At 42.3% G+C, this 24,835-nt stretch overlaps 1 protein-coding gene across 2 annotated transcripts in view; it reads left to right on the top strand.

The window, feature by feature from the left end:
* Positions 1–24,835, top strand: part of PROSER1 (proline and serine rich 1) — a 269,213-nt gene that overhangs the window by 78,731 nt on the left and 165,647 nt on the right. For both annotated transcript variants that reach the window (XM_085621763.1, XM_085621762.1), the window contains exons 3-5: positions 5,126–5,194; positions 6,701–6,795; positions 15,735–15,828. In XM_085621763.1, coding sequence (XP_085477889.1) covers positions 5,126–5,194; positions 6,701–6,795; positions 15,735–15,828 — 258 coding nt within the window. The remainder of the gene's footprint in view (positions 1–5,125; positions 5,195–6,700; positions 6,796–15,734; positions 15,829–24,835) is intronic.

Raw genomic sequence — 24,835 nt, 5'->3', positions numbered from 1 at the left:
GGAATCTTCTCAAATTTGCCCTACTTTAATAGTGACCTTTAATTCGACCTGGGCATCAGGTCTGGTGCAATGCCACAATTAATTTGATACCTTACAGTCCCCAGTTAGGTAGTCCCATTCGAGAGTTGTGAATTATGAGGGGATTTGCTGCAGGGACACATATAAACATACATGTCCCACTTAATAATATACAGCTCTCTGCCTTAGGGCTCTCTAAGCCTTCCATAGAGAAGACTTGCATATATTGCTTAGGGAAGTGGTGCTTTGCCATTGGTTTGAATGACAAAGTCGCACTGACAATGTAAACACTGCCTTTCCAGTCTGCAGTGGCAGGCTGGGAGCCATTTTGTACTTTGTCACACATGGGGTGGCACAATCAGTGCTGCAGCCTTGGGTGGATGCTCTGCCTTCGATACCTTTGATAACCCGGGTACCATATACAAGGGACTTATAAGTAAGTTAATACTTGCCAATTGGGAATAACCAATTCGACATACACTTTGCAGGGGGTTAGAACACTGGCACTGAGGTCTGGTTAGCAGGCCTCAGTGTACTCTGAGTAGAAAAACCAGCAGCTTCAGTCCAACTATATGGGGGTGAACATGCAAAAAGAGTTGTTTCCTTACATATCCCCCTTCATTTGAAAGGTGATGAGTAACTAGCCTCTGTCCTGGTGGTTCTCATTCTCTAAGTGGAAGAACCTGGAATGGCCCGCTGCATTGGCATGGTCAGTCCTAGGTCTGTGTTCCACTGTACAGTCCATACCCTGTAGTTAGATGGACCATATCAACAATTTGGGGTTCTCTCCTCTCATCTGCACAACCATCTGACAGGTCTGTGGTCAGTTTGAACTCTCAAGTGAGTCCCAAAAAAGTAGGGACCAAACCTCAGCCAAGGCTTCCCTCTCAATGCACTCCAACGCTGCTCTCTGGGGAGGAGATGCCTGCTAATAAAGGCAACTGGTTGATCTTGACCCTGGTCATTAGGCTGTGCCAACGCTGCTGCAATCCTGTTTTCTGAAGCATCTGTTTAGACAACAAATTCCTTGCTAAAGTCAGGTGTCTTTAGGACAGGTGCTGAGCCCAAAGCTTTCTTAAGGGTGTCAAAGACCTTTTGACACTGGTAAGTCAAAATGACCTTCTGTGGTATCTGTTTCCCAGTGCAATGCATCTTTCCTGCTTCCTTTCCCTTGCTGCTCAGCCAGTGAGGATGTGCTGTGGAATGTTGGGATGCCTGGTTGTGGAGTAGTTAACATGACTGTAGAGCGATCAGGCAGTAAAAGCTATTTTCACTGTGGCAGGCCTAACTATTTTCTGAAGAAAATCAGAGTACAGATTGAAATACTAATACTGTATGTCAAGAATGAGACCAGCTAGAAAATTAACTAAACAGCTATTTTTAATAGGTATTTTAAGTCCAATTCAATGGTTAAGTTAGATGTTTTATAAATATAAAGGACAAGTAACGTTTAGAAACTTAAAATGTACCTGCATGAACTGCCAGCATAATTGGCAGATCATGCAAACAGAGACTAAGTAGCTTTAGTCTCTGTTAGCTCTCAGCCTGTGCTTAGTCTTGAATAGGTATAAAATAGATGTGAAATGCCTCCCAGCAGCAAACCAAAGGCTGACCTAAATAGGCAGAGATGAGTCCTATGAACGCCACAGAATAATCTGAGATGAGTCTGTGGGCACCCTGTGACACCACACTCGAATTCTGCTTGCCAGGTCTGTGTGGCCACATGTAACACTTAGGGCACACATGAAAGGATGAAAACAGGATACCAAAACAGTTTTTGATGATCCCCTGTCTGGTGGCTGAAGGACCTTGCTTTTGTCCTACCACACCTCTGTTTCTGGGTTTGTTGTAGGTACAGTACCTGCTTCAAACTGGATTTTAGATTTAGATGTGGAAGGACACTAGCATTACCATAGTACACTCCCCACCCACACTCCTTGCCCCCAGAACCCATGTCTAGTGTGGCTGAATACCTTCGCCATTTTGGATTTGGCCAGACACATTGCATTTTGGGCCTGCGTGCCGAAAGACAAACAGGAACTGCTTTAGAAGTAGGAAGGTCAGGGTTTTGGAACGTTTACCCCATAGGTTAGGGAGGGGGGCGGAAGTCATGCTCATCTACTAGCTAGTGCCAGGCATAAATGTGGCATCCCCAGGCACCCTGCTCGGAATACTTTCTGGACCTGAATGACTGGATGTGCTCCCTCTTGTGCCTAGTACGAGGAAATTGTCTCCAGGTGTCAGTTGGCTGACCTCCTCTGTGGCTACATTGACACAAAAAGCTGTAAGAGGCTTTTTTCCTGGAAGTACCCAGCTGACCATTGGCAATAGAACCTGGACTGGACTCTGCTATTGACCTTGGCCTGACACCTTGTGAGTCTCAAAGGACCTCCTCTGAGGTCCTGTGGGGCTTTAGAAGTGTGTTTTTGTGGTTGATTGGAACTTAAAAGACTCTGTCGGCAAATACAATATTTGACGGAGTGCTGAAACTTTTCAAACACTCACCCCCAGTCTCAGATCTGGGTTAAATCCATCATCATTCTTTAGCTCACTTTGCCACCCCAGTTCAGACACAGCTATATGCAAATCAGTCTTGACCCTGTGCCTCATGGTAACAGTGCAGCCCGAACTGCCAAGCCATGTCTTCCCAGGACCGGAAACAAGCATCCTGGGACCGGTTTCGGGCTAACAGCCCTCATCAGCCAGGCTAGTTTGAATCCAGGGGCAAAGTGAGCAAGGGACCCACGTCTGGGCATCTGACCTGTGCTACATCACAGTAAGCCTGAAATTGCACATATACCCAGGCCTACCTCAATAATAGACTATCATTGGCTCCTAGTGCTTTTTGGTGCTATTTCTCCTTAAAACTTGAAAAAAAAATCATACCTCTGGTTTGTTTATTAAATTGTACTCTATTTTTCTAATGTGATTTGGGATTTTTATTGTTTTGAATTTTCCCTTTATTGTGGTTTTGATACTGCATACATTTACATCTTCCCATTTTTGCTGGCATTTCCCTGTGTTCTTAACTGTTGGCAGAGTGTGAGCTTGTCAGTAGGTTTTTTTTTTCCCATTGTTTATTACCAATTCTATTTCCTGTCTGTATTTACGTCTTGTTAAAAGTAGCAGAGCCTGAGAAAGAGCTGATAAAGTTCAGTTATATGTTTGATTAGTGGTGTTTTCATGAACTGGGATTGGAGTGTGTTCAGGTTGAATTTCTTTTGTAGTTTGTATTGTGTGTCATGAAGTGCAATTATGTGAATTTTGTATTGTGTGTTGTGGAGTGGAAGTTTGTGGTTTGGTGTAGAATTATGTGGTGTGGAATGGAATTGTGTGGTGTGGAACTGTGTGGCGTTGAGTGACAATACATTGAATGAAATTATGTGGCAGAATGTGGAGTTTATTTATGTGGAGTGTTGCTATGTGGCATAGAGTGGATTTCACGAGGAGTGTTTTTATGTGATATGGAGTAGAGTGTAAATTTGTGGAGTTGAATTATGTGGTGTTGAGTGGTATTATGTGGAGTGTAATTATATTGTGTGGTGTGGAATTGTGTGGTGTAAAGTTGTGTGACGTGTGGAATTATGATATGGTGTTCAGTGGAATTATGTTGCATGTTGCGGAGTTAAACTTCGTGGAGTGATATTATTATTTTGTTTAGCTGAGTGGATATATGTGGAGTGTAAATGAGGTGTGAAGTCTGTGTGGTGGAACTATCTGGAGTTGAATTGTGTAGCGTGGAGTGGAATTATGTCTTGTAGAGTGGTATTATGTGAAATGGAATTATGTTTCATGGAGTGGAGTGGAAATATTTGGAGTTGAAGTTGGTGGATTGTAATTGTGTAGCATGGAATGGAATTGTGTGTGGTTGAATTGTGTGGCATGGAATTATGAGATGTTTAAATATGTTGTGTGCAGTGTAATTATACTGTGTGTATTTGTGTGTTGTGGAATTGTGTGCCACTGAATTGTGTGGTGTTGTGTTGAATTATGTGGTATTGAATGGTTGTTGTCTTCATGGACCAGCTTGCACAGTGATCTCTACCGGGCTTAGACTGCTGCAGGCGGCATATCTACTGCAGTGCTGGGGGAGCACCCTTCATGAGATGAGAGGATGTTTCTCTTTTCTGTACTCACCATCTGTACTCACCATCTGTTTTTAGTTGCCTCTCATAAGACCGGATTAGGTTTCTGCGGTTAGCAGAACTTACATAGACCCACAAGAGAGATATCCATAACTCTACACCTTGTAGACTTATGTCTATGATTTGCATAGAACGATATGTTTTTTGGTCATTCTTAAAAGATGTGCATATGGAAAGCTATGAACCTGTAGGTTTCCTGGTGCTCTCCAAGTTCCCCATCCATTCTTTGGCTGCCAGTCCCCTGAAGTAAGCATAGTAGGACTGTGATCTCCACAGGGAAAATATTTGTTCCTTTAGAGAAACTGCTTATTCTGGACCCCGGTGAAACTGAGCGTGCCTACCTCCCTTCCATGCAGTGGGGAAGTGCTCGCAAGACGTCTTGCGAATTTGCGGATGTTCATTTTGATTTTTCATAAATACGTAACATGCTATTGCCTATCCCAGCACCAAATTTATGACCCTGTAAAATGCTTATGACTGTCAGATTTTCGTACGTTTTATGTGCATTTTCAACTAATGCAGTCTTAGGGATGTATTTTCATTTTTTTGTTGTTAAAATCCTTTTGAGAATCGGGCCCAATATTCTAACTTGGGATGCTTTATGCATTTTACGGTGGGAAAAGAGCACGTCTAGCCAGTCAAAAGCCACTACTGTATTGGCTGGGAGTTAGTAATGAAACAGAATAGCTTGCACAAACCTTGTCACAAAGTAGACTTTTTTCTTGTGTGATAGAGTATATTTACACTTGCCTGTCTTCATTAATAGTTCATTATGTATCAGAGATTTTCTCCTTTTTTATCTCAGCTGGTACCAGGAGAAGTTTTACTATCAGAATTTTTTTTGCTGTGATGTAATCAACTGACTGACGCCGATGACTTTGATATTGTTTTTTTTGTGTACGTCATTAATTTTGAGAAATCAAAATGATAGTATTCATTTGACTATATTCTTCTTTTTTCAGGTCGTTGAATTACTAAAGTACTTTTCATGGGCTGAACCCCAATTGAAAGCAATGAAAGCCCTGCAGCACGTAAGTACATGCTTTCCTCCTTTCTTTAACTGTGTTTTCCAATATAATTATATTACCTCAAATTATCTTTTTACTTCAGCGATACACTAACTAATGTATAGAGTGCTGTATATTGGGGTGCCTAAAACAGGAAGACAGTTGCATGATTGTGTAGGCTGAGAGCCTTATTATCAAGGTACTGCAAGTGGCAGGATTTCTTTTATTTAGCTTGCTGTTTTCAAGTGGTGGGTGATTTTTAGTTCAGGATAAGGCATAGTAATGAGTGGATTGCCGAAGGAACTTGGTAACTGCTGTTTGGGTGCGTAAGTGGGAAAACCGGTTTACTGGGATTGATGCATTTTTATATTTATTAAACCAATACTGGTGAATTGCTAGCATGATCCCAGTGGAAGCTTTTAGGTTCTATTTGTTTGACTAAACGGGAAAATGGATGAAAATAGTCCTGTGATAGGAGGATGACAATGGAAAGGCATCTTTGAGGTAAACAGAGAGAAAGTAACATTGGTGATTGGTTAGTTGTGTGAACGGATCATGTCTGCATCTTTCTTTGTGACTGAAATTAAGAGGCAAATACAGTAGTAGGTGCATTTCCAAATAGGATAAGGTTGTGATCCCGACCTTCTCTATAGGTTCGTCCAATTTGAACTTCAGTTATCAATATAGTTATGTTTTACCATTGGGCACATATAAAATGAAGTAAAAGAGGTTCATATTTAATGTGTGTTTCTCAACAATCTTCATGTACTTCATCACTGCGTTTTGTCCTTCAATCTTCTGTATCTGTGATTGACCTAGATCTATTGTATTTCTTTACATTTTCTTTACCTTAGATGTTTCTCTTTGTTGTTTTACGAAGTCCAAAAATAATTGTTTTCTTTCTGGTCTGTAGAATGGCAAATTTCTCAGTGGAATTTAAGTGATGACAATCACTGATGCTATTTTCTGCTGATTGTATGTTTTCTATGAACTAAAAATTCAATGTTATCAGAAAGATTGTGTTTTGAGTCTGCTCTTTTGATTACACACCTAACTTCTAGTTACTGTAGGATACATTGTTAGATATCTCACCCATTCATGTTCTGACTCTTGTTTAAAAAAATGTCTTAACTGTTTGTAAAGTAAAGTGCAGGATTGTAAACAAATTCCTTCAACATTATTTTGAAAGTTGTGGAGGAATATCTATCTATTGTTTTGTCAATCACTAAGCACTTGTTGGAGATTAACACACCAATGCTAACTCGTAACATTTTATTATTGATTTTGTAGCAGAATTCCATGTACAAGTTATTGATCAGGATTTTTGCATACTTATTTATTTTGCAGCTTGAGGTGTTTTTAGAACATTAGGCACTTGTCACTTCTTTTCTGAGATGTATTCTATTGGTCCCCTATTGCTGGCAATGAGCAGACCATCCTAAAGGAAACTAGTTCTGATCACGTGTGATGAGTATTTCGACCGTGTGGAATAGAAGTCTTATCTTTATTTGGAATGTTTTGTTTTGATAGAAAATGGTAGCAGTGCCTACAACCAAAGTAGTGAATATACTGAACTGCTTCACCTTCAGCAAAGACAAACTCATTGCTCTAGAACTATTGGCCTTGTAAGTATGCTTTCATTGCTTGGATTTTAGTGTTTTCATTGTATTTGCTGCTGTTTAAGGTGGCAACATATGACACTTAAATGCATATACATGTATTTTGTGCTTCCTTTTGGATATCACTTTTGATGTGCTGCTTATTATTTAATGAAGGCAAAAACACCTAGTGAGATTACATGGCATTTTTGAGATGTTCCATTAGCAAGTCTTCGGAATCCAATCCAAAGAGGCTTTATTTCGACAAAGAGCATGTCTTAAAAAGCAATACATATACACACATTTTTTTTTTTTTAAAAGATAAAAGGAGCCAGTTCATAGCAAAAAATGCATACAATTCATAGTACGAAGGCGCCAATAAATTACATAAAAAAATACATTGTAAAACCAGGATTAAACAAGATACAAAAGCCTATTTGATCTGATCAGCCATGCCCAGCTTAAAAACTTCGCCAAGCCACAGGCAAAAAGGGGCCGTGAATCAGTTTTCAAAATTCGCAAGGCCTCCCTATGGTGTCTGGTGCCTAACTCTCTACAAAGAGGTTTCAACCACCTGCGACGTGGAGCTTCATAAGCAGGGCATTCGAATAGGAAGTGGGGAACTGACTCTATCCTTGTCATACAATGCAGACAAAAAGGAATCATCTGGGCCGGGGCCTTCCACCTAGCAGTTAGATCACCCACAGGAAGTGTTCGTACTCTAAATTTAAAATACAATGCCCTGTCTCTGGGTTTTGATATAATATCAAGGTAGGGCTCGCAAAATGGGACCTCCTTCACTAAAAGAAATTCAGCAGTGGACCTACATTTTTTGGGATTAGTGTTTCGCCCGTCTAACACCCATCTCCAGTACAGTTTTTTCAAGACAGACTTGGGGGGAGCAGTTCTTAACTGCCAAGCTTCTTCTAAACCCAATTCTATCAGTAGTCGCTTGGCTTCCCTCAGCCAGCTAATTTTGGGCCAACCAGGCATCGATAGGACCTCTTTCAAACCGTCTGCGTAGCTGGCCAGTTCGGAGACTCTCCAAATGCGAGCCCAAAGAAGGAGGGGACGCAACCTTGCCTGATCACTAATGGGACAACTACCCATGTCAAGCAGTAGTGGTAAGGTTGGAGTGCTGTATGGGAGCCCCATTAAGTCCTTGAGAAATTTATTTTCTGATCAAGACAGCTGGTCCACATTTTGCGCGCCCCAAAATTCCGCCCCATAAAGCGCCGCACTCACGGCTCTTGCCCTATAAATATCAAGTACCGGAGCAATTGGTTTAAGGGATGAGGCCCGTTGTTCTTTAAGTAGTGCCCCCGCCACCCTCTTATGGCTCAGCAACATCTTGTGGAGGTGGCAATTCCATCTCATGGTGTCACAGAGGCGAATTCCTAAATAGTCAAATTCTTTGACCCTTTCTAGGGGGACTGATTTTAATGTGGGTGGCCTACCAATCTTCTTTGGGGGATTCAGGACCAAATACTTGGTCTTTCCAGTATTAATTTCCAATCCCCTCGAATCACAGAAAGACTGGAAGCTAGTTGAAAGGCTCTGTAGCCCTGCCGGGGTCTTGGAAATCAGGAGGGTATCGTCTGCAAACAGAAGGGTGGGTACCCTCCTGCCTGTCAACGAAGGGGCATCTGAAGGGGTTTGAAAAGGTGGTCCACCACTCCGTTAACATACAATGAAAACAGAGTGGGGGCTAAAACGCATCCCTGACGGACACCTCTGTTTACAGGTATTCGTGATGTCTTTTGACCCTGGTTTCCCCACCTGATCTGCGCAAAATTTTCAGCGTGCAACTTGATTAACAGGGACAATAAATATGGGGGCAAACCCAGCCCAGATAACACCCTCCAGAGATGGCTACGGGGGACCAGGTCAAAGGCAGTCCGCAAGTCTATAAATGCAAGGTACAGACTGCCTTTGCCCAGTACAACCACTTTCCAGTAGAGCATCATCAACCGGAATGTTTGCTCAATGGTCCCAGTACCTGTTCTAAAGCCTGCCTGGAAATCGGACAGGATACCCTTCTCCTCTGCCCACTGCAAAACCCTCCCCAGGACCACCTTTCCTGCCACCTTCTGCGTGGAGTCTAATAAACTTATAGGGCGATAATTTGCTGGGTCGTCCCGACACCCTTTCTTGAAAATCGGGACGACCTTAGCACCCCTCCAGGATTCTGGGAGAGCTGCGTCTGCAAAACTAGCATTTAATAATGAGGCAATAAGTTTCCCCCATTCTATCGGGTTGATGCGTAACCGGTCCCCTGGTAGGCCATCCGGCCCCGCAGCTTTGTTGGGGACAAGACACTTAATTGCGTCCACCACTTCCTTGACCGTAAACAAAGAGTCTATACTCAGCTCAAGGTGGTCTAATAAAGGGGCATCAATGGAAACTTCCCCATTACCCGTTACCACATTATATAGATGGGGAAAGTGGTCGAACCACAAGGCCTCAGGGATATTGTATGTTATAAGCGAGTCCACAGGTTTATCTCTAGCTCTAATCAGTTCCCAAAAGCCCTTCGAGTCCCTAGCGGAGCTTGCCAGTTTCAGATCACACCAAAACTGGTTCTCCCACTCTAGCTTTGCCCTAGAGATGGCACCTCTATAACTTTTCCTAGCAGTACTAATCAAACCACCGTCCTTAAGTTTAACTACATTGATTAGGTCCCTTTTGGCGTTACGACAGGCAGGCGAATACCATCCAGGATTGCCCTTAGGGCGACATCTGTTGTTGGCCCTAGTGCTTACATTGCGAACTGAAAAGAGGTCACCTAGGGCTTTAGTAGTTTGGACAAACAACGTGGAGATCTCGTGGGCGCTAATTGTGGCAAGGTCCAAACTAGACTGGTCGTTTGCCATGATTGATCTTGCTTCCAGCATCTTGTCCTCATTGCCAACAATATTCCTCCATTTTAGCCGCCTCCCACAATTTGAAGGAATGAATGAATAGAGTTTTTATAAAGCGCGATGGCTACCCTGAGGCGTCCCAGCGCTAGCGAACTTGAGCATACATGAGTAGAAGGGGGGACCTAGTCAGCGGTAGTAAACAGTAGTGTTTTTAACCCCTTGCGGAATAAGAGATGGTTAGGCTCTGAACGCAGATGGAGAGGGAGGGAGTTCCAGAGTCTTGAGGAGTTATAGGAAAACGATCGTCCGCCAGCTCTGGATCTCTCGATTTTTGGCACCGAGGTCAGAAACAGGGAAGCCGACCTAAGATGTCTGTTAGGAAGGTAAGGGGAGATTCGAGAATGGTTAATGGTAGCACCAACCTTCCAGAAGGCGCCATGGGCGATACATAAGCTTTTAAAAGCGATTCTTTCCCTAATTGGGAGCCAGTGCAATTTCCTTAGGCCAGGTTTAATAGAGACAAGACAGGGGCTTGCAGGAGCATTCGTGCTGCACCGTTTTGAATGACCTGTAGTTTATTGATAGTGGACTGGGGTGCCCCTAGATAAAGGGCATTGCCATAATCCAGGCGAGAAAGTACCAGTCCTTGTGTCATGATCTGTCTGGCTTCGAAGGGGAGTCTGGAGAGAATTTTATTGATGAGCCTGAGCATACCGATACAAGTGGCTGAAACCATGGCCGCCTGGTGAGAGAAGGTAAGGGACATACTTCGCGTGTTGACTTCCAATCATGTGGAGTTTGTTCATTAGTCCCTGCCGACCACAAAAGGGACAGTGACAAGGACAGGGGATTGTGGTCGCTATCAGTAGAGGGGAGAACCACCATATCCATCAAGTGACCCCAAAGTTTATAGTTCAACAGGATATAATCAATTCTGGAAGATTGACCTACCCTGTTGAACGTATGTGCCCCGCAAGAATCTGACTTTGTCCTGCCATTTGCAGCCCTTACATCGTGTTCCAAGGAGAGGGCATTAAGATCAATGGTGCTTTGAGTCCATCTCTTAATTGGTGATACTGAGAGATTGGGGATGCCACTCCTAGCGTCGTCCTCCTGGGTGCCCAGTATATCTTCCGCTGCTAGGGGTTCAAAGGTACAATTAAAGTCCCCAGCGAGCATGACGAACAAGTCCGCACCACAGGATCTAAGCTCGTCATCAACGCCCGTAAGGGACAGTGTCGGCATACCACCCCTAGTACCTCTAACATAAATGTTAAGAATCTCAAGCGCCCTGCCCCCACGTGGCCCTCTAACTGTTAGTCTCTGTAAGTCCAGGGACTTAGTATCTATGCACCAAATGGAATAGCCCAAGGAAATGTTTACCCAGGTTAGTAGGCCGCCGGAAGGGCGACCTCTCCCTCCGGGCGATGGGATAGCCGGTACAAAGTAACTAGTATAGCCCACTTTGTGTCGGGGCTCCAAGCACCAGGTTTCCTGGAACATACATATCCCGAATGATTCAATAAATGAGTTCCATTCGGGTATGTCGATGTTGCGTGCCAAACCAGCTATGTTCCAGCTGACAACCTTCAAGGCCCTGTTGCCATCCACAGCCTGCCCCGGGAAAGACCCTTTTACAAAAGAGCTATCCCGAGGGCCAGAGTTAGATGTCACACCTGAAACTAGGCCCTCCCCGCTATGGACCACCAAGATGGGCGTAGCAGGCTCAGGATGTTCAGTACACTCCCATTCTGAAAGGCCGACATTAGTAACAGGAGGTGAAAGATGGTAAATAAATGGCCTCACTACTTCCATTCTTGTGGCTAGACTACCGCAATCGTCCTCCCCAAGCACTGCGAATGGCTTTGCTGTTGATTGGCAGACAGCGTGTCAATAGCCATGCCATGACCAATTGAACGGTGGACAAGGATTATTACGAAACAGGCTAAATTGTGACAGGTTTTGGTGGGCTTGTCTACCGGCCCATCCCTCCCAAATGGGGGTTCTGACTGGCCTAGCAAAGGTTTTTCGGGGCTTAAAGTAGCTGAGGTCATATATGCCAATATCTCCCCTACCTCCAATTGAACTGCCCTCCCTAGTGGAAAGACTACACACATAGCTGGCAACCCTAGGATCATCAAAGTTAATTATAATACAGTCCCCCCCCCCCTTATATCTTTCGGCCTAGTGCCAATCCAGCTGACCCTCCTTACGTGGATGACCCGGCCACCCATCGAGCTAGGCAAGGGTCTATTTTCCTTTAGCCAGAATACTGTTTTGTTCTTAAGTTCGGCATAAGTCTCATATTTGCCTGGCTTAAGGACTGGCACCCTGGTAAGAACTGCCACAAGAGGCTGGCAGTCAGGGGGTAAATTGACAGTAAGGGCCGGCCCTGCGTCAGAATTCATTCCTGGCTGTGGGGTAGGGATTATCATCAGATTGTCTATACTAGCGTTATTCGTCTCAGGGCCATTACTATTTCCAGAATTCTTTGAATTGGCTGGACAACTGCTACCAGAGTCCTTTGACCGTACGGTCCTTTTAGTAGGGATGGTACTAGCCTTAGGTATCTTGGGTCGCACTATGCCATCCGTTTTGGCCAACCCTGACTTCCGGGCGGCCCCAGAGGAAGCCACAGGATGTACAACAGGAACATTTGCCACGACCACCCCGGGTACTGATACGGCTACAGTGGTGGAGCCTTGTAGGGATGTAGGTGTCGCCCGGGGTACAGATTCCCCCCCAGACCATCTTCCCTAATTCTTGAATGTAGTTTAATAAGGGATTTTATGGAGAAAAAATTGTCCAGGGTTGCCTGTTCAAACCTATCCAACCGCTCTGTGAGCCCCTTAACTCTCTCCAGAACCGGAATCAATAATTCATCATTTTCTCTAGGTTGGCAATGGAGAGAGATTCGTGGGATGGAGCCTCAACAGAACCAGCCGTCAGGTCCACACAGGTATTCTCTACTATGACACCATGGGGTACCTCCCCCTTCTCCCCCTGGGGGCAACTAACACCCTGCCCTACTCTCTTAAGGGTCCCGCCCCCCCCTAGCACCTGACCTCCTAGGCTTCTTATAGGGTTTGGCATGACTTCCTTTGCATGGGCTAGCAGTTCTTTTTCTTTTGCTAAGGGCTGGATTGTTTACTGCCAGCGTTGCCAATACTGGCTGAGGGATGGAGACCCCATTGCTAGAGGGAATAACAAGAGGGAGCATGGGGACTAGGGTCTCACTAGGGAGTGGGTCTGATGCAGCATTATTATCGTTAAGCTGTACTATAGCTGTTAAATTCTCCAGCCTGTCCAAGCTGGCCCTTAGAGCTGCAACCCGTGGATGATCTGAAGTGGGTGAAGCAGCCACCAAGGGATCAAGTGGACGTACTGGGAATGGCACTAGAGCCAGCGGACCCAGCGATGACCGCTTGTCAGCAAGATGTTCCCGAGAAAGACGCCGCTCTGTCATGGCGATTTCCTTCTCGATAACTGTGACAACACGGGTAATAAACTGGTCCATGGTACCCGTTACACAACCAGGGCTTCCCCCACCACTCCCTCTCAAACTCTTACCCGAGCGGGTAGACATTAGCTTGGCCACTCTAAGCAGTATGTATGGAATGTGCCTATAGTAAGGACCTCCTAGCTAGAAGACAACAAAGCACAGAAAATCACTAACTGAACATACATCCGCAGACGACTTATCAGGGGGGTGGCCCAGCCCAACCTTGGCCAGACCCGGACGGCCACAGACGGCCCGCCCTTTGCCCGGACTTCGCCCGGCTCGTCCCACGCGCGTCCCGCGCAGCGGTAGAAGTCAGCTGGTTTATTAGGCAGTGTGGCGGGCTGGGGGCGGGGCTAGCAGGGGGCGCGGACCAGATGTCTAAAGGCCGCGCAGGGACTCCTGGGAAAGTGAGTCCCTGGAGCGCTCCACCCCTGAATCAGCCTCTCACCGCCACAAGCACGCAGAGTCCCCAAACAGCGTCTCCCAATGTCCAGGCCGCAAAGCGGGTGCGGCAAGGAGCAACGGCGGATTGAGTTTGCCAACACCAGCGGGGCTAAGGAACCAGAGCAGCGTCCCAGGTCCGGTCAGTACCTTCAGTAGAACCACTTATTCACAGCTTCAAGGAATCCAGCACTCAAATTAATTTAGAACTAAAATCCATCTGGCAGAGAAATAGCTAATGTAAATACTTTATTCATGTCCACTGGATAGGTGTATGTATTGTTTATAACCCTACTTATCCACAGCCTTTATTTCATGTGGGTCTTCACCATGAAAGGCTATTACTCATTTATTTTAATCACGCTGAAAAATATAGGGTAGGTTGTTCAACCATAACTAAATAAAAGGAATTTACAAGTAAAAAAAATACTTTTGCAATTAAAAACAACCAAGGTAAACGCAAAAGTAAGGGAAGATAAAATGATGTAACCATGCTGTGTTTTATATCTATGAAAAAAGTTGTTTTGGAATATAAATGAACAAATTATCACTGCTCATGAGAGTCCACTTAACTTCGTTATAAGGCACTGGAGAAACAGAGAACTGCATTAAAACTAAGTATATTGATCTTGCACTGCAAGTTATTATATGCTTACAATCTGCATCAAAACTAAAAGTTATGAAAACAATTAAGTTTAAAGAACAAACATTACATGTGGTTATTTCAAGCATTTAGATCTGCTTTCTGTTTTTGCTGGGTCATAATAGTTCACAAAATCTACTTCGAAAAGGCCAATAAAATCTGGAGTATTTACCTACTGAGCAGTTGTTTGACTACTTTATTTATACTTCATTTATGCACACAAACCTTAGTGACACACTTCTGCATTGCTATTACATTTGATAACACTGGTACTAAGATGTTTGATATGAGGTGATTCTCTTGATTCTGGATGTGTGCTTCAGGCTATGTAGTGGCATTAAAGAACGAATTTAGCTTGTAGGGTTTAGTAAAGCCTCAGGAGCCAGCGAACGAGGACCGCATACTAGCCTTGTATTTTGGAACATTGTTGTCACTATCATCATCTGTTCACTGCTTCACTTTTAAAAAGGGTTCACAGCTCAGTTCGCTGAGTCTTGTCACTTCAATGTGGATAGTAAAAGTGTTAGACATCCTTTTGAGTGAAGAATGCGGTTCTGTTTATTCAATATGCAGGGACTCAATATGAATAATAATCAACATAGTGGGGAAAATATTGTTGTCTGAGATAGAGGAAATAGCAACATTGTCTGTTTTATCTTTGTAAATATTTCTTAAACATCAAGATTAAAGTTTTCATCTATCTGTGGGGAGCGCAATAGTATTGCATTAAAATATTTAAAGTAGTTGCAAAGATAAATAATAAGTGTATCTTAAAGATATAAAATAGTGTATATTTATTATTTAATTATAACATATTTAATAACCTATTAAATAATGTAACACCTTATCACATTTATTGTTACCTTATTCTTTTTATTCAAAATATCCTATTACATATTTTTTTCTAATAATAAATATGTACTATATTTCTTTCTTTTTATTTTCAACTACTGAATGATTTAATTTAATTTAACTTGACTTCTATGGAGTTTTATTTTATGAACCTATATGTTATAAGGAAGGCTGTTGCAGTACCAATGTTTTGCCATGAGTTGTGCTGGACTTACTGCAAAAAGTGTAAGTTACTACAAAAGTGCAGTTTGTCAATACTGAAAAGTAATAAACTCACTCAAAAGTGTAAACTTACTTAAAAGTGGATTTTGTGAAATAGACCCATTGACTTTTGGTGCACACATAAAGTAGTAGCTGAATTTGGAGTGTCTGTTCAAAGAGCATTATTTGAAGACCAGTGTTTTAACTAAATTATGCTCTTGTCCATTTGCTCTTATGTGTGAGCTTCCTGAAATGTTTCGAGTGATGAAACTTTAAAGAAGAGTGTAAAATATAATGATTGTTTTTTATGTCGTATTTACTACAAAAGCCTTTACTCTTTCTGTTCACTTCAATTTTGCTGCCCTTCACTTGCCCTTGTTTGGTTTTGTGCCCTAGTTGTGCACATTCTACGAGACATTAAGCTTTAAACTTGGTTTCTTTCTGAATTTTTTCCATTGATTTATAGAAATATACTTGATTCTAATAATTATCATCCTGTCGAGGACCTTTTCAAGATAAATTTGATTGAAAGAAAACGATGCCGGAAGATTCTTGATCAGGTACTTTTAACTTTTAATGATGTATTGTGTTTACATATGATTTTTATTAATCTACTATCGCAATGTTCTTCCGACGGGAGTTCCAAGTTAAAATGTAAAAAAAAGGAATGCAGCGGAATAAAGAATGACCATGATGTTTGCACAATGTACACTTTCAGGTTTACAGTCTTGTACAGTACGAAAATATTTTAATTCGCTTTTTAGGTCTGGCTTGACAGTACAGCTTTCTCTATAGCTTATGTGATCAAATCAAACATGAGCTTTCAGGAGTACTACTGATAAAGGCTTTGACTCCACCCAACTGTTGGTAGCCATGTTTACACAATTTGATTGCATAGAAGTGGAGTGCTTCCACTTTTCCTGTGTGCTTGTATTGCTCTCCTATTGGTTGTTGGGGGGGTGGTTTCCCTTCCCCTAACAGAGCTACCACCTTAAAACATGATGACAAAGCATTATGCAAGGGCTAAATCCTCAAACATGCTTAAATATCATTGACTGAATGTGCTTTCCCCTAGTCATGTTGAATGAGTCATCAGTAGTATGGCCAGCAAAAGCATCATAATGCCGATGGGTATCTCTTGATTCTTCGTGGCTTGACTTTGACGTTACCAAGCAGTGGCTACCTCAGTGAGAAGAGTCAACGTTTGACCTAGGTAGCAGCAGTTTTTATTGGACGCAATCCCCTCAGGGCATCTACTGCGAGCTGAGCAGCCATTGTTTAGTACAAGGATATACAGTTCTTTAGTTTGGTCCGATCCACAGTAGACTAGTTTCTTAATGCCCTTGCTATTCAATTTTTTCATGATTCTGTTTTAGTTAGGGCATTTACACTCGTTGAGGGTAGGGCTTATAGTCTCTTTTGTAATTAAATTGTATTAGATTGAGTCAGTTATTCCCAATACATTCCCATTATGATCCCAATTCTTGCAAAGATGCTTAAAAAATATTTGTTGAATAAACTCAGATTTAGTTTCTTTTTATCAGTATTACACGTATCTTGATATATATATATATATATATATATATATATATATATCCTACTGGCGGTCGCCAGTAGGTAGTTATAGTTAGGACCCTGTTTCCATAGGAAATCCGCAACATTCTATTTTGAATAACTTTTGCGCCGGTCGACGAATCCTCGCGAATTTTTCAAAATAGGTGGGGCGCTACGCTCCGCTCCTACCCTGAAAGTCTCGGGGGGTTTCTTCAAGCGGGGGCTGAGATAAAAGGGGGGTCCCAAAACGCGTTTTTCCCATGCATTTTTCCATAGGACCTTTAGACACAGCTACAGCCCGAACGGCTGAACAGAATTACTTGAAATTTGGCAGAGAGGTAGTCCTCAGGTCAAGGAAGTGCCTTTTGTAGGTTTGGTGTAAATCTGTTCAGTAGATTCCGAGAAAATAGCCTTTAAATCAATATATATATCTGAGCCAGCTTACGGTGCGCTTACGGTGCGCTTACCGTACGCGTACGGTGACGTGCGCGAGCGCGATTCTGATTGGTTCTTAGATCTTAGTAAACATTCGAATCGGCCGAAACCAGGAAGCGGCGGCCGCCATTTTCTCTCTCGCACTCTGAGTAGGGCAGCATAAATGAAGCCCAAAAATGGGTAAAGGGGCAGTATATTGAAATAATAATCACCCAGCTATGATATACGGGCCCCCAAACAACCCACAATGCCAAAAAAAAAATTTTTTTTTTTTTCGAAAAATCGCCGATTACGCTTACCGTACGCGTACGGTAAAAAAATTTAAAAAAAAAAAAAAGTTTCCACACTCTCCCCACCCCATGTGCAAATGGTGCCCGAAGGGCACCATTTGTGCATGGCTTATGAAATAATTGAAATTAATAAACAAAACATTTCACAACGATGCGCATAATATGTCCCCCATGTGCGCACGGTGCGCGAAGCGCATCGTGCGTACATGGCCCATCTCGCATAATGTGGGCACGCGACCGTAATCCTCTGCTGATGACATGTGTCTTTATGAAAAAAAAATATTTGTAATATATGTATAGCTAAAATTTAATGGAAGAAGACATGGGCAAATAAGTGTCTAAATACAGTATTAGCATCAGCAGAGGATTACGGTCGCGTGAGTTATAGTTGCCTACAGTAACTATAACGGGGGAATTTCATTGGTTTTTTATCAGTAAAATGTACAGCTAACTATAACATGTGTGAAACCTATGGTTTTTTCAGTGAATTTGCCAGGTTTTTTAAATGCTAATTCCTAACTATAACGTGTGTGAAACCTATGTTTTTTTCAGTGAATATATATATATATATTAGTTCCAAATACATCCTTTGGTATATAATTTGGTTGTATAGTTTTATGGTTCAATACAGTTTGATTGCTGAAGTTTAATAAATACTTATGTAGCCAGCCAACACGTGTTTCACTCCCTACTTTGGCACACAAGCGTTGGGCTTTTATCAAGGCTGAAATTTCACGAAATACACCATGTAGTTACTGGCATTTTTAGATTTACGTTTAAGGACCATAGTCAAGAGTGACACGCTATAACCGCACACCTGTGATGACATTCATGATAAAATCCCAGCTGTGTTGTTTACCTTTTTTATACTAAATCTCTATGTGATATTTTGGTGAAGAGTGAGAAAGAAGGCTAACTTTTAATATTTTATATGCTGGTTCGAACAATCCATAGTGTTCTACTTGAATTATTTGTGATGTTTAATGTTAAAATCTCTTGTAAAGTGCACATACATTAATTGGTTCCTTGGCGCTAAATCTAGGATGTGCTGGAGCCCTGTTGAGCTGTCATACACTTAGGTTCAATCATAGGCTTGGGTGAATAACCAGGTCTTGAGTAGTATTCTAAATTTCAAGAGGTCCGTGCATGCTCTGAGGTTTGGTGGAAGAGAATTCCAGAATCCAGGTGCCAGCATTGTAAATCTGCAGCCACCTTGTCGCTTCAGTTTGTAAGAGGGTGTGGCCAAGAGGTTCATATAGGATGACAGCAGGTTGCGAATAGATACATGTCTTTGACTAAGGCTGGAGATGAATTTTGGGCTTGGACCATACAAGGACTTAAAAATCAGGCTGCCCACTTTCAAAGCTGATCGTTGTGGGATGGGGAGCCAATGTTACTTCCTCATGAGGGGGAAAACGTATTGTCATCTGAGTTGCTGTATGATCTGTCTAGTTGCCTGGTTCTGCACTAGTTGCAGTCTCCTTGTGAGATACGATGGAATGCCAAAATATAGAGAGTTGGCATAATCTAAATGTGATATCACCATGGCTAGAACAGCCTGAGTCAGTGCTTTCCTAGAAAGGAGTCTGCTGATCTTCCTTATCTTTCTTAGCTGACAAAAGCAGGTCGATGTAACTGATGCAATTTGGATTTTCATGGTGAGGTCAATGTTAATTATCACCGCAAGGCTTTTAGCTGAGGAGGATGGAGTGGAGGAGGCACCCAACTTGGTTGGCCAAAACTGGGGGCTTCAAGGGTCCTGAGCACCTCCTATCAGGATAAGTTTGGTCTTATCTGGATTGAGTTTCAACTGGTTGCTGTTCATCCAACAACAGATGTGCAGCATGGTGGTTTGGAATTCCAGCACAGATTCAGGAGTGTTCTTAATGGTGAACATTAGCTATAGATTGTCCGCATAGTTAAACGTACACACCTTCCTTTCTTTTAAAACTGGATCAGTGGCAGGAGATATAGGTTGAACAGATGAGGAGATAACGAGGAGCCCTTGGGGAACTACGCAAGTTATACTTCTTTTAGATGCTGTGAACTGGGATAGGCGGAACGGTCTTCCAAGAATGACCCTATCCAGCTAAGAGCTGATCCCTGAAGACCAGCGTCTTAGACAAGATCAATCAAAATACCGTGATCAACAGTGTCAAATGTGGCAGACAGGTCTAACAGTACCAAGGCCGGGGGAGATCCTTCATCTGTTTCATACCAAAGTGTGTATAGAACGGTCAGTATAACTGCCTCTTTTGAATTAGCTGGACAAAATCCTGCTTGGTAGGGGTCGAAAAATTCCAACTGTTCGATAAAGGCACATAGGCATTTTGCCACATAGGATTCTAGTACCTTGGCCAGGTAGGGGAGCATTGAGATTGGGCTATAGTTAGTCAGCGTCTGAGGGTCAGCCCCTGGTTTCTTTGAAAGGGGAAATATGATTGCCTCTTAAAAAGGCTCTCGGGACGATGCCCTGAGCCAATGACTCATTTAGGAGGGAAAGGGCAGGCCTGGGGAGTAAAGAAAAAACCTCTCTTAAAGACGTAGGGTGGACAGCTATCAGTCGGGGACCCCGATTTTACTTTGGTCAATAGGTCCAGAAATCCTTGGCTGTCTATTGCTGGAAACTGCTCAAGAGAATGGGAATTTTTCGGCATAGATGGAGGTGCCTTGAGGGTATTGCAATTTGGAATACTGTCTTTGATCGAGGCAATTTTATCTATAAAAAAGATGTTAAGAGAGCTACACAGTGCTTGAGATGGTATTGGTTTTACTGTGCCTCTATCGGGATTTGATAATTTATTGATAACGGAGAATATTTATTTCGACCTGTTAGAAGAATTCATGATTTTTTCAGAAATGTATGTAGCCTTGGCTATGGAAATTGATGTTTGTATATAGCTTAAGTTGGGCTAAATAGATCTCTCGTTTGTCAGAACATCGCCATCTCATTTTAGATCAATAGACAACCATTTCTGGGCTTCGTGGCGCCTTGCAGATCTCACTATCCTAAGAGGGGCGTGTATGTTGCTGGCCGCTGTTTACCATGCAGTGAGGGTTTCCTCACTGACAGTGATGGAAGATTGGATGACAGGGTCTGTGTTTGTCAGTGTATTCAGGAAGGAAGTTCAGTCCATACTGTTCCAGTTCCTGGCCATTGTCCCTTTAGCTGGTGGTGGTTTGAACTTGGTTATATTGTTGATAGTAAACTGTATTAAATAGTGGTCAGACCATGTACAGGGAGAGACTGTCAAAGCAGACACTGTAAGTTTGGCCATCCAGACATGGTCTGGGGTGTTTCCCTTGATGTGAGTGGCAGAAGTTATCAGCTGAGTGAAATGTAACCCATTAAGTAGGTCAGTTAGTTCTCCAGCATGAGGGCCGCTCAGAGTGTCATTGGCCCGGTAATTAAAATCGCCAATCCACAATATTTTTACATGGTTCATTATAAAATGGGCCATTATAAAATGGATGAAAAGTATTGGCATGCACTGGCACGATATGCATATATTATAATGTTACCGTCAGTCTACCGTTATAATTGCAACTGTCAAAAACCACTGAAGTCTCACGTTCTATTGAAGGTCATTAAGATCCTAAGAATTGAGAATTATAATTAACTATTAGTTTCGTATTTAAAGTAAGAGCGACCTGGTTACATACGTATGTGCGCTCGTTGTTACCTTTTTGTTCTAGAATATATTTTGGTACCTGACTTTTTGGTTCTGGTAAAAGAAATCGGAACAGTGGATCAGTAAATGTTTACTAGATGCAAATACCAAAAGAAGGTATCTCAAGGTCTGTACATTTTTAATGAAAGCAATAACCAGATTAACAAAAACAGAGGTTGTGTGCCCCTTTTTACTGTCATTTAATTTTGTTCTGCCCTCTGGACAGTCTGCTGCACTCTTCCTTGAAATCCTGTCCCCTTTGTCCTTTCTCCAGCTACACGTGTGGCAATTCCTTTATTGATCTAGTACTTCCCTCCCATTATGAAGTTTGCCTTTGGAATTTCCCACAATAGGATCACTCTGCCTTTTTATATATATCTTTTTACCTCCCATCTCAATCTTGGTGCTTTCCAGATTTCTATTGTTGCATTCACCATCCCTTCTTCTTTTCCCCTGGCACTTATCTGCCCTTTGCCAAGCCACTCACTCACTCCTCTTCCACTGTACCCCCTGCAAACACCCACCCTTTAACCCACGTTTCCTCCTATGAGTCCTGGGTGTATGGTCTTCCTGTGACAGTGCAGGGTATGCCTCAGTGAATCCTGGCATGCATTTGTATGAGTGGAGGATGAGAACAGTGCTTGCATGAGTGCACAATGAGTGGTGTGTGAATGCAGGGTGAGCATTCTGTCAGTGCAAGTGTGGGACATTGAGTGTGGCTTTGTAACTGCATGATGAGACATGTGACTGTGTAAGTGCACAGTGAGTAATATACTTGTGTGGTTGCATGGTGAAACATGTGCCTTTGTGCACATGGTCAGAGATGTGTGAGTGGTGTGTGAATGCATGCAGAGTGTGGGGGGGGGGTGCCCGATTGGTTTGCTTGTATATGAGTAGTGTGCCCCATTAAGTTCAGAGTGATCTTTGTTGCTTTGTCAGGGCAGGGTGCAGAACTTTAAAGTTAAACCAATTGATATTGCCAATGCCTGTTTCTTAACTTTATTTCTTTGGTAGTTCTGTCCACTATGGCCTATGTGAAGCTGATAACATTGAAGAAATCTTAAACCTCCTACAATTTCTAAATATTTGTGTTTTAGACACAACTGTAGATTTAAAGACTGCATGTTTGCTGAAAAGGAGATGCCGCCTAAAATGTTGAAGTTAATGATGAAATAGAACAGTTTCAGAACTTTCTTGTGATTTTATGTTTTTAGTCGCATAGCTCACCATACTCCTGTCATCTAGTGTTCGCCACAGACGTTTCCAAGTTGTCTTTCATCAAATAATAGGGGTGTGGAATTTAATAAAATATCTACTTGTCCATGGGACAGGTTGTTTCATAAATCTACTTGTCCTTTAACAAAATCCACTTGTCCCATTTGTGCCATGTACTGCAGCGAAAAATTATGGCAGCAGCCTCCTTATATAAGAGCTCGGATATAGCCTCTCTGATTATGCCAGTGTTCATACCACAGTAGAGTTTGAATACTATCACTTCCCCTATGATGCCACGATTTCGGAGATCTGCATACTGTGGCCGAAGTTAGAGGTAAGCAATAGTTCCATGGTTGGAATGTCCTTTTAAGTCTGTGCAAGCCTACTAGCTTGTATGTTTTAAGGGTTTTTACCAACTCTTCTCTAATCTTTTCCCATACTGAGGATGGTTAGAAATGTACTCCTGACAACTTTAGATGTAAAACATCTTCCCAGGATTGGGGAAAAAAGTGGTTGGAGGGAAAGTGAACTTGCAAACACTCAGATTTTGGCATGAGCATTCTACACACTCCTATTTGCTCATGCTAAAATGCAGTTCACAGTACTATTTCTTGGCCTACTTCTGTAAATTCTTGTGAATTCACGAAAGCCATATATCTGCATTTAATGCAAGGAAATATACTATGGTGCGTTTTTGAGACTTTCTTTTTTAATTGGGCCCCTTATTAGGTCTGTGGCAATGTGCGTTTTTTGAGCCCAAAAACAATTTTTGCTATTGCCAATGTTTTTATAATGTTGAGGGCCAGGCAGCTCCCACACCAATAAGGTTTTACAAAACCCATGCCAAAACAAGTCACACATTGGCAAACCAAAAGGCTGACCACCAATTTCCGACCTTTATTTATTTATTTATTTATTTGTACTCTTGTATAGTGCTGGAAATCAACCCCCAAAAGGGTATCTCCGCGCTTACGCTTTACCAAGGAGCCAAGATCATTATACTAAACAGAAAAATGAAGGGGGGGAGAAACCTAACAGGCAACAAATAAAAACGTTTTCAGGGACTTCTTGAAGGATTGAAAATTGATAATATTTTTGAGAGCTGGCTTTGCCAACGCTTGTTTATTTTTGTTTCCCATATCTTATTGAAACTGGTTACACTGATTTTCCATTATGAATATTTTGGGTAAATGCGTATAAATCAACACATTTTACTAAACTATACTGCAAAGAAATGGTACTTAAAATTTTACAGTAGTTTAGCTAAATGTTTTTTCCTACTTGCATTTTTTTGTGAACATTTTATTTTGAAAGCAAAGAACTATCAATCTTGCTTTCAAGCTTTTACAAATATTTGCATCTAATCAGAGAGCATTCTGGGAGCATTATACATAGCCTCATATTGCTAAACTTTGAAAACGCCTGTACACATTTTTATATTGGAACTGTCAGTAGTGCTGTCCTATCTTACAACATTTACTTAGAGCAAGAGCGCTCACCCTAATAATAAAGGCTTTGCATTAATGAACCATAAATACAAGTTTAAACAGCATTAACACAAGGGCACAAATATTACCTTCATTGCAGACATTGCCCTTCCCTTATCTATGATGTAGAACTGTAAACTCTCAGCCAAAGGGTCTGTGCTGTAGGGGGTTGGGCCTACTTGTCCCAAGGACAAAACACACACGAAAACGTGTTGCCCTTGACCCCAAACAATATGTCCTGGGCGTCGGACTATAGGAATTCCACATCCCTGAAATAAGTTTTCGATCTCAAGATATGGCATGACTACTCCTTTAGCCCACAATCAAGGCATAATTTGATGGTTTTAGTGTTGTATAGATCAGTGAGTAGTGCTGAAGGTTTCAGATAGTCGATGATGTTGACAGTATCCATTGGAACTAGTGCAAACTCACAGGGCTGGTGGAAGAAGCAGTCTTGTAGCGTGGGGTTAAGTGCATGATGGGAAATTTCGTCTCATCACTTTGAGTGGCTCCCTTAAATTGTCCATCTTCTTCTACAGTGAATGTCTAATAGTAATCCTTTTTGTTTTGAGTGTGGCAAGATAATACTCCTGATCGTGATCAGACATACCATCCTATCCTTTGATAGACATGAATCTTTCAAGAGTCGCACCTTTACCCTTCATCAGACAATTCTAATTATTCAGAGGTTTAAGCAATTTGCATTGTTTCATGAGCGTAGCTACTGAGTCAGTGATATTCTTGGTAACATGTTTTATTACAGCTGAGATCAGTGATTAAGCTCAAATTAATGTATAGAGGTGCACTTTGGGCAAATTGTTTCAAATATTTATCCAAGAAACTGCATGTTGAAGCAGCTTTGTGGCCGTCTTTTTCCTGATATTATTGCTATTGCAGGTGTGAGCAACAGCATGG

Source organism: Triturus cristatus, chromosome 8 (assembly GCF_964204655.1).
Source record: "Triturus cristatus chromosome 8, aTriCri1.1, whole genome shotgun sequence".
NCBI classification, from domain to species: Eukaryota; Metazoa; Chordata; class Amphibia; order Caudata; family Salamandridae; genus Triturus; species Triturus cristatus.
The sequence above is the reverse complement of the archived record's forward strand: the minus strand, read 5'-3'. Positions and strand labels throughout refer to the sequence as shown.